An 11,209-nucleotide genomic window follows, 5' to 3' on the forward strand; every position below is an offset into this window, starting at 1 on the left:
TTGAGATACCTATTTATTGGTCGACTTATATTACCAGTTAATGTAATACTTAAACTCTGCATCTTGAGATACCTAGTTGTTGCCCTAGTGTTATTTAAGTTATTCGCCGTACCTACTATCTTCTCGATCTGTGTGAGATATCCAGTGGTGTGTATGAAACAACAGGTGCCTTATCAGTGTTAAAACAATTATTTTAAAGTGGTTTATTACGTCAAGAGGAAAGAAAATGTTACGTCGGCAATCGGAAAATATTGAAGGTATGTGATAATTAACTTTAATAAACTTACAATTAAAATAAAGCCAGAAAGTGAGGTTATGTAAATACATAAAATGAGTGTATTTGATTTTTTTCAGTTGTTTAGCAGGGTTTTACAAATTAAGAGATACGAACTCGGTTAAATAGGGGAAAAGGCTCGCCTTATGGATGTTAGTCTAAACCCATTAATTTTTTTTTATATTTTAGAAGTTTACGAGATATTCTATCTATTTTAAAACGAAAATCGGGTGTATGTTTTTAATTGTCTCTGGCTTTATTTCAAAAAATATTTTTCGGCACTTTTTCATAGCAACCTCTGGGTACAGTACCTTATCTTATTGTAGTTGCTGTTTTTCCTTCAGAAGAACCCAAGCCAGAAGTAAACGATGGACAAAAGGTTGTGAATGTTATAGACAACACATCAATATCGCAGAGAGAACCCTACTCTAATGCGCAACAGACTGCAGGTATTCTTTGCATTAATATCAAAACCTCTGCAGATACTTTTTGGATAAATTTACCTCTTAGCAATACATCTTATTCTTTCAGATTATGACAATTTGCCTGGTCCCAGTAATCAACGTTCTCCTTTATCATGCAATTTGGAGTCAAAACATCTTGTCGGACTTGCATTGTCTTATTTATTTAATGTAACACGACGTTTCGGTTGGTAAGTATCTCCAACCGTTATCAAGTGTAAAGTTGGGGAGAGGACACGCCTCTCTCTAGATCCTACACTGTCCTGAGAGTAGAGGCTTCCAGATGTTGGGTACATCGACGCTTGGCTGGCTGAAGATCCCCTGATTCTGTAAAATGAAAACTGCCTCTACGAACTTCCTCTTCCGCCAGTGCTGTTCCTTGTGCAGAATCTTGGCTTCTGACCAATGGATATTGTGTCCATTATGCCACGCGTGCTCTGCTATTCCGGATTTGGAAACCTCTCCTCTTTGGGTCCAGCTGCGATGTTCCTTCGCTCTGATTTCTAGGGGGCGCTTCGTTTCACCTATGTATGAGTCACCGCACTCACATGGGATCTGGTAGACGCAATTTTTGGTATCCAACAGGCCATCTGGTTTGGTCTTTGATACCACGCTTCTGATAGTGGTGCTAGATCTAAAGGCAGTTCTAATATTGTACTTGCTGGCAATGCGTCGGATTTGTTCCGATGTACCCCTAATGTAAGGTATGGGTAGAAGTCTGTCCTCTGGATGGTCCTACTTATTAGCTTCTTTGGATATCCATTCTGTTGTAGGTCTTTGTAGATGGTATCCACTTCAGTCTTGAGATCCTCGTCGCTTCTACAGATGGTTCGAGCTCTATTGTAAAGGGATCTTATGATGCCTACTTTGGTGGTTGCAGGATGGTTGGACTCATAGTGAAGTGTTACATTAAATAAATAAGACAATACAAGTCCGACAAGATATTTTCACTGTACCATTGTCTACCACCTTCAAAAACAATTTGGAGTCAGATATAGAACCATTTTCACCCGAGGTTTTAGAATATGTTTCAAGTTCTTCAGGTGAAACATCTGAAGAAGAATTAGGTATTGAAAACTCGACTTTGACAACAGACATACAACTCGAAGGTATGGAAGAATTTCCTTCGAAAACGCAAAAATCTAGAAAGAGGAAGAGGAATCCAAATGAGTGGAAAAAAATATTCCAAAAAAAAGGAGACAGCATGGCGAAAGTTATATCTTCAGCAGAGGAAAATACGTTCCTGGAGTGTCATTAAAGGATCCGTGCACGGCAAAATGTTGAAGAAAATGCAGTAACGAATTAACCCACGATGATCGTCTTAAAATTTTTCAAAGTTACTATCAGCTTGATTCATACGAACAACAAAGAAATTTTATGCAAAGCAACACAGAAAAAATAGCAAAAAAATGGACAACCAAAGAAAATTCTAAGCGCAAAAATACTGTTATCTTTTTCTTGCCTACCGTTGAAGCAAAAATTCAAGTTTGTAAGACCATGTTTATAAATACTCTGGGAATACGGAAAGGGGTGCTAGATATCGCTATGAAAAAACGAATGGAAGGAAATATTAGTTCAAAGGATAAAAGAGGCAAAGGTCTAAAGAATGCCACACCTCCTGAAGTTTTAGAAGGAGTAAGAAAACATATTGAAAAGTTTGTCGAGAAAAAACTCAAAGGAAATATTTAGAGTCTGATCTTATTATTACTATTATGTACACAATGTATAAAAACGAGTGTCTAGAGAATAATCTGCCATTTGCAACTTCTTCAGCCTACAAAAAGATATTTTGTGAAGAATATAACCTGGGTTTTTTCCGGCCCAGAAATGATCAGTGTCGCACATGTATGACCTTCATAGTGAGTATAAAAGATTTTATGAAAATCTCCCATTTCAAGGAAATTCACTTAAAACGCTTCAAAACATAGAAGATTCCGATAGTGACATAAGTGATAATGACATTTAAGTAGTGGATTTCTTACTGTTTTGTTAAGCCCGCTACTCACTATTCATTGATGCACCGATTTGATGCTCTGATTCGCAAATCATTGCTATTTCTCATCCTATATTTACAATGTAAAAATTTGTGAATCAGCGCATCAAAATGTCATCAAAAAAATTCATGAGTCTGAAATAAAGTTTAATTCAATGGATGTTTTTTTGTTTAACTGGCAAGTAGGTATTTATAACTAGATATCTTTTTTTGTTCAATAAATGTGGAGCAACAACTAGATATCTCAACTTTTTCTCTCCTTTTTTATCAAATTCTTCAAAAATATAAAAATTTTATTGTATTCTAGATAACCAAATCATAGCCTAATATGCATTATATCTTTGTAAAAGTTAAACATTTTTTATTATTTAGAAGGTGTATTTTTTCGCGGCTTGAATTTTTAAACTGCATTTTCTCAATTTTAAGTTATCTAGTTGTTGCATTAAGGGGGCGATATAATCTCCAGATAATATAGTACCCTAATAGGATCTCTACCTATATCACTGTATTTTCATTAACACGTACTGCGTAAATTAAATATTTTAGGTCAAAGTGTGTGTTGGAGTGTGGTGAATCATGATCCCACTATAAAATTTAAGACTTTTTTTAATACCGCGTAAATGGGAAGTAAAAACATTATAATACTCGTCACGTTATCGTGGGCATTGTAAACGCGATGGATTGAAAAAAGTATAAATTGATACGCCTGTAGTTCTTTTGTCTTCTTAAAATTCCGATAATAAATACATTGTTCGTCGTGTGTTAATGTTGCGGTTTTTGACCACAGATTTGTCTTCTGAATATAGCGGGCTGAATATCGTTATATCTAAAATAATGTCAGAATCCGATGATAAGTTTAAATTTAGATATTGTCCGACGAAGGCATATTAGCGAGAATAAGATCTATTGCTCTGCAACATGTTTCAGGATTTAACTTCTAATACGGATTCTCAGCTGAATGATTTACTAAATAAAATAGCCTTCTTCCAGCAATCCTTAACATATTATCTATCAACAACAAGTAAAAGAAGACTTAACTGGCTCTCTTAGAGAAGAGGCTAATAGACTATCAAAGGAAGTAGTTAGTAGTCAATTTTGTTCGGTTCCCACCACTCCTTCGAATAATATGATTGAAACCGAAACATATTTTAAGAAATTTGCATGCTATATATTCTCGCTTGATTTTTGACTCATCGATAAAGCTATTGCAGAAATCAGAGACTCTTTAACAATAGCAAAGAAGGTTTAACTAATCCACAATTAAAAGAATTATACCAAGCACTTGTCTCTTGTACACTTCTCAGGGCAAAAGATAGAGAGGACCAGTACTTAACTACAGATCCTAAACTATACTTGATCACTATACAATCAGACGGAAGAAACATCGCCAATCTACATTACTCAGATTTGAGTAAGATTGATCTGACTCTACAGAATGGGGAGAAAGGCGTCTCAGACTTCAGAAAGAGATAAAAGATTAAAACCTGAAAAAATCAGGTTTTAATGAAGTAAGCGTCTATTTGGATTCTATGAAAGAAGCATACTCACTATATTTCACCCAGGCAACTCTGAAATAATAAGCTTATAGCATACATACCACCCAGAATCCTTACGACAAGAGGAATAGTTATGGATGTTGGGGATGTTAAGATTTCAAAGTTGTGCCAGGTGTGGCGAAATCCATCAAAATCAAAGTTGAAATTTCAAATACGTTTAAGTGTTACTACTATGAAGAAAACCACATAGCAACCCAGAAAAACTGCCTGGAACTTAGGAGGCAAAAAGCTATTAATGTACTGGTCGCGGATGAATGTATTTAATCATACTCAGAAGCTGACAAAAAATCCAGGTCCACATAGAGAAAAAGCAGTATACAAGAGTACTGAAAAGTCAAGAACTTGGAAATTTTCGACCTCTTAATCTCTGGCAAAGGTTAAGGACCAATAGGAACGGTCAGACGTACATCTCAAGCAGTGGTACGAGTGAAGTTTTCAGACAGATGTTCAGAAACCCTAATATACGAGTAGCCTCGAGTAACATAAACAGAGACACTAACACCAAAAGCAGACCGATTTTGACAAATTCTTGAGCAAAAGAAAATAAGAACTGTCAGGAAATCACAAACAATTAAGGAAGTTATCCTTAACTGAGTTAAGGGATTAACCCTAACTCCTTAAGTAGGTTAATCCCTTTGGATTAACTTCAAGAGGAGGGAGATTACTACCTTGGAACATTGAAAGGCCTCTCAATGTTCTAGGATTACTACCATGAACACTTAAACCCAATAAGGTCCCTCTCACATATATTATTCGAGTGACAACTTTACCCAGGGAAGTTACCCAGCTTCCATGTCATGGTCAATAAATATTTTCACAGTTTCCAATATCATGACACTAAATTTAACATTAAGCTACAGTGTTCCTCTGCCCGCTTAGTGCATGGGTTTTTGCAAGCATGTAGCCTTCAGCTTACAAAATCAGCTTACAATAATACATCAGACTCAAGTTCAAAAGCCATTAAACCATAAGCCAACATTTATAAATATTAGACAGAATTTCACCAGCTTAAATTCCTTAAATTAGTGGTCGCAGTTAAAAACTGCAAATAGTGGATTAAGGTATAAGATTGGTTCAGTGTTTTAGTCAAACAGGAATAAAGAATGCAGTGATTCAAGTGAATCTCCTTCAAGTCTCATACAAACTGGAGGCGAGGGGACAAAAAAGAAAAAGAACTCCTCACTTTTATATAGCAGAGGATACTGTAATTGGTTGAATAGCTCAAGCACCTAAGACCATCTTGGACCAACCAGAAAGGCTTTGTTCTTGTTCTTATTGATGGCTTTGCTGCAAGGCAATTGCCAGCTCGATTTGTGTGGGGTCCCTTGTCGTCTGGCTCGGAACCATTAAGGGATCTCCCGACTTATCTCAGACTATAAGCCTTGTTCTTTGTATCTTATATAGAAAACAAGAAGAAAAATATATTGATATTCTATGATCAATAAACGTTTCAAATAAAAGCTAAAATGGAGGGCATTAATAGAACAACAAAGGCAAGAGAGGAAACATAAATATCACTAATACAACTAAGGATTCAGGAATATGCAGGAAATAAGCAGGTTGAGCTTTAAAGTTTGATTTTATTTTTATTTAGGAAATGCATGATTGTTTCTATAGTTTCGCTATTTGACACATTAAGTATATCATGGATGGATAATGGTGATAATTTCATTCTTTGAACAAAAATTTTATACATGTCCATGTTGTCTATAGAATTTAATGGACATTCAAATAAGATGTGATTTAAGTCATCATACCTTCCACAATCACATAAAGGATCATCTTTGATATTTATTTTAAATAGATGTGAGTTAGTAAGACAATGACCAGTTCGCATTCTGATAATGGTGGTGATGTGTCTTCTATCTACATATTTAATATTGGCAAACCATCTTTTGTAGGGGAAGTCAAATTGAATTTTACTATAATTGTAATGTTTAGTCTCAACTAAATATTTCCATTTGTTTGAAAAGTTATTTTTTATTTTATTTTTGAGTACCTTAAGAATATCATTTATGTCAATGAGCATTTTTCTGGGGACATTTAGGTTGGATCCAATCTTCGCCAAAGTATCCGCTTCTGAATTTCCCAGTATATTTTCATGACCCGGTATCCAGGCAAGCTGGATGTCAAAGCCCTTTTCATTGGTTGTACTAATTAGTTGCTTTGTTATGATAATCCAGCGATCTATCCTTGCAGATAAAAGATTACTTCTAAGTTTTGTAACTGCGCTCAATGAATCCGAAAAGATGATAGCTTTCTTTATTTGTTTTTCTATTGCAGTTTTTACCGCATCATAAATTGCAATAATTTCCGCTTTATAGATGTTGAGACAGTCTGGTAACCTTGATGAGAATTTATAATTTGAACTGGGAATGGATATTCCGAACCCTACCCTGTTACCCTGTTTAGAGGCGTCGGAAAAAATAAAAGTATATCCTTTCTCTTTAAACTTGTTTGATCTTTCAATGAATTTTTGGCTTGTTGAAATGTCGCCTTTTCTTATGTTAAGGTTAATTAATTTTAAGGGTGTAGTCAATATTTTAAAGTTGCATTCGTAACATGGGAGGGTTGCTCCTCTACTGATTAATTTAATATATGGTCGAAACTCCTGAAGTGCCAAAATTAAATAGGGAGTTTTATCCCGTTGCCAGAATTCCGGTCTATGTATTAGCTTCATTCTGGTATTATTTAAAAGCTGTGTGATGGGGTGATTTGTAATAGTTACGAACTTCGATATCAGTTTCATAGCTAAAAGTTTTCTTCTGTGTTCCAAGTCTATCATGGATGCCTCTGCTAATAGTGCTGCTCTGGGGGTGGATTTCATGCATCCCAAACATATTCGCAAACCCTCAAAGAATACAACATCTAACATGTTAAGTATCGTCCCGTTACAGGGTTTAATAAATGTGGATCCAAAATCTAGGTGAGATCTAACTAATGCAAAAAAGATTACTAAAAGAGTGGTTGGATCTGCACCCCACCATACTCTACATAATGCCCTTAAAACACTGAGTGATTTTTTGGCTTTGTTGACTATGTTTTCTATATGTACCTTCCATTTCAGGTTGTTCTGTATCCACATGCCCAAATATTTTACTCGGTGTTTAAAGGGGATAACAACATTGTTGATAACAATTGGTGGAGGGTTAATATTGTTCTTTCCCCTAGTAAACCACATTGCTTCGCATTTATTAATTGAAAGCACTAAGCTATTTTCGTTTAAAAATGTATTTATCTTTTTAATAGCATGAGTAATTTTATCAACCATAATGGACACATTTTTTCCTTTTACCATAATGACCAAATCGTCAGCATATCCTGTCAACTCAACATCCTCCAGATCTAAAAGAAACACTTCTCTAATATAGATGTTGAACAAGATCGTACTTAAAGGGGATCCTTGTGGTAATCCTGTTGTAGTTAATATTGGTCCCAAAAATGACCCGTCATTGCCCCTACAATATAGAAGTCTATTTTTGAGTAGATTAAAAATGGTATATGCCAGATAATTGGGAGTATTTAACATTCGCAATTTATTATATAGTTTATAGATGTTAACATTATCATAGGCTGCTTTAATATCCAAGAAAACTGCTAAGGCCGATTCTGAATATTGAAAAGCATTAAAAACATAAGATGTTAAAAAAGCTATGTTGTCATAAATTCCCTTCCCCTTTCGAAATCCAGTTTGTTTATTAGTAAATTCTACTCTATGTTCTAACATCCAATCTAGGCGAGTTTTGATCATGATTTCCATGATTTTAGACCCACATGATGCTAGAGTAATTGGCCTATAATTTTCGGGTCGTTTAGGGTCTTTATTAGGTTTAAGGAAGAAAATGATGTGAAATTGTTTCCATGAATCTGGTAAAGGTTCTCCCTGTAAAATTTTATTGTATATGTTAAGGAGGATTTGTTTAGCTTTAAAAGATAACTTAGAAAACATTTCATATGAAAGGTTATCCATGCCTGGTGCAGACGATTTTTTATTTTTCAATGCATAATGTAGTTCGGTTAGGGTAAAGAAGGAAATGGTTTCCTTTTGATTTGGGGGCATTAATTGAAAATTGGGGTCAATATTTATAACCGACATATTTCTGAGAATAGATTTCTTGAGATTATCTGGAATATTTATTTTGAATTTATTTGTTTTATAGTTATTATTGAAATTTCTTATTTTATTCCAGACATATTTAATTTTCGAGGTTCTATTTAGGGTTCCACAGAATGTTTTAAATTTTTCTCTTTTTTTGATTTTTAGTTTTTTCCTATTTTGAGCGATGATTTTTTTTGCCTTAATATAGTTTTCAATTGTTGGAAGTTGGTTAAATGTCAAAATTGCGTTTTTCCTTTCTTCAACCCAGCATGAACATTCCCTATCCCACCAGGGGTTCCCTCTCCTAATGATTGAGCCAATTTGCTTCACTGGAATGACCTGGTCTGCTACTACATTGATGATGTCAATTAATTCATCATATTTTAGATTATAGCTTGAATTACTTATAGATAACACAATCTTGTCATGGTATGCATCCCAGTCGGCTTTATGAAAATTCCTGGCATTAAATGAATTTACAATATAATTGTGAGTAAAATTGTTATTGTCATTATTGACTATAAGGCAGGTAGGGAAATGATCACTATTACCACAATCCATGGTGGTATACCAATTGGCCTGTAACGCTAAATTTGCACTGATCATTGTTAAATCAACAGCACTTGATAAATCTTCTGCTAATTGAAAACGAGTCCTAGAACCATCATTCATGATCACTAGTTCATTCTCAAATACAAAATCATTTATTATGTTTCCACCTTTATTGGGAGTACAGTTATCCCATAAGGGGTGATGAGAATTTAGATCTCCCATGATGATGGTATTTTTTGGATTATTATTTATGAGTTTTTTCAAAATGTCTGAATTTAAGTTGATATGTGAGTTACAATATATATTAGTCAACTGGACATTACTTATTTCCACTATTATATATTGAATATAATCTGATGAATAGGTTTCAATAGTTTTAAAAATTATATTTTTCTTAATGCAAGTTGCTACACCTCCATAGCCATCATGTCTATCCTGTCTTATTATGTTATATGATTTTAAATTGAAATGATGTTCTGATTTTAGCCAGGTTTCATTTAAGAGCAGAATGTCAGGATTCTCTTTAAAAATTAAATTCAGTAAATTTTCCCTATTGGACTTAATACTTCTCAAGTTCCATTGAATGATTTTTAGAGTAGAGTTGATGAGGTGTTTGTTGGAGTTTTTTATTATCATTATTTAATAATTCGAATCTGAGTGTGAGTCGGAGCCTAAGTCCATGTGATTTTCATAATTTGGATTAAAAAGAATGTCTTTAATAGTTTTTTTATTTTTTTCTGACATATTTAAAATAGTATGTATGATGTTTTCAATATTTTCAGGGTATGTAGAAGTATGCGATTCAAATTTACTTTGATTGTGAAGTGCACTAGTGCTAGGCATTGGTGAGTTTGTCATGGCTTGTGTATAAACTGTCATATTTTGTTTTTGTGATTTATCCTCTTTTTGGGGTCTTGAGTTGGGAAAAATCAGATTTTCTTCATGAGCTTTTTTGTCATATCCTTTATGCATTATTCTCTTTTTTTTAGAATTTTCAGTTAATACTTGTTGGAAAGAACGTTTAATTGGGTCCGATTTGTAATGTTCAGTTCGTCTTTGTGAGGGGGTTATCAAATTATCTTGGGAATTACCTTTATTTTTATTATTATTTTTTATATTGGGAAAGTCATTTGGACGATAGATAAATTCATCTCTCGGAATGTATGTTTTTTTAATACTTTCACTTGCGTCATAGAAAGTTATATTCTCATATGCCATTAGTTCTTTAATATTTTTTTGTCGCATATACTCCGGGCATTTTTTATCTGTTGATTTATGATTGTCTTTACAATATAAACATTGTGTATTGCAGGTAGAATGTTCTTCTTCACTATTTTCATTTGTTTCTTTCGCACAATTAAAGCATCTTTCTTTACCCTTGCAATTATTGCGGGTATGTCCAAAACGCAGACATCGAAAACATTGTGTAACTGGTGAAATATAAATGGAAATTGGTCTTTCTAGTCGATAAAAGGTTATTGATTTAGGTAAATACACACCCTTAAATGTAAAAAGTACAGTTCCTGTGGGTTCATAATTTGTTTCGCCATTTTTAATAATTTTACGATTGAGCCTCTTGGCGTCTAATATTTCAACATGACTATTGGTTTTACAACATTTTAGTAGTTCATCCTCACCTATTTCGAGGTCAATTTGCCTTACTAACCCTTTACATGATACAAAGTTAAAAGGTATGAATATTTTATAGCCTTTGTCTAATAGAGTTTTATTTTTCATAAAGTTGTTGGCTGCTTGAAAATTTATAAATTCAACTGAAATCCTATTCAGACCTTTGTTTTTAATACTTTTTAAATCAGTAAGATTTAAGTTAAATATGTCCCTAGCAATCTTAATATTATTGTATCTGCCAACATTGAAACCTAGTTTTTCAGTAGATTCTAAATAAACTATAAATGGTCCAAGATCCTGTTTTGAATAAAAGACCGGTTTTTTGTCAGAAATGCTGAAATTATTTACATTGCTAGTCTGATTATCTGTAGGTATGAGCAGCGTATTTTGGGGGGGGCCGCCCCCCCCATTTTCATTCATTGTTTTAAAGCAGAGAAACTATTAATACAAGCATGCACTAAACTATATATAAAAATGATAATTGTAAAAAATGAGAGCTGAAGCAAAAATTCGTTTAACAAAAGATTTGCACTTCGAAGTAAGCTCAACTCACCTTTTTGAGACGCCAACACTACACTAAAGATTAGTAGGAAAAACCAAGACACAGCCTCCACGAAAGCCAATCGTCGAATGAACCAGAAAGGC

General features: G+C 34.0%; 1 protein-coding gene across 1 annotated transcript; it reads right to left on the reverse strand.

Annotated features, from left to right (window-relative positions):
* Positions 1–6,075: 6,075 nt before the first annotated feature.
* Positions 6,076–9,157, reverse strand: LOC126740720 (uncharacterized). The gene is made up of 3 exons (XM_050446853.1): positions 8,582–9,157; positions 6,284–8,167; positions 6,076–6,150 (listed from the first exon to the last, which is right to left on the reverse strand). The coding sequence occupies exons 1-3, from the start codon at positions 9,155–9,157 to the stop codon at positions 6,076–6,078; spliced, it is 2,535 nt and encodes an 844-aa protein (XP_050302810.1).
* Positions 9,158–11,209: the final 2,052 nt, after the last annotated feature.

The sequence above is a fragment of the Anthonomus grandis genome, chromosome 9, assembly GCF_022605725.1.
Source record: "Anthonomus grandis grandis chromosome 9, icAntGran1.3, whole genome shotgun sequence".
Taxonomy (NCBI): domain Eukaryota; kingdom Metazoa; phylum Arthropoda; class Insecta; order Coleoptera; family Curculionidae; genus Anthonomus; species Anthonomus grandis.

Excerpts from the sequence above, each read along its gene's own strand:
- LOC126740720 (XM_050446853.1), bottom strand. The coding sequence starts at position 9,157 with ATGGGAGATCTAAATTCTCATCACCCCTTATGGGATAACTGTACTCCC. Across the intron at positions 8,168-8,581 it reads CAATTGAAAACTATATTAAG|GGAGAACCTTTACCAGATTC; the intron begins GCAAAAAAAATC and ends AAAATTTTACAG. Across the intron at positions 6,151-6,283 it reads ACATAAATGATATTCTTAAG|ATAGAAGACACATCACCACC; the intron begins GTACTCAAAAAT and ends TTAAATATGTAG.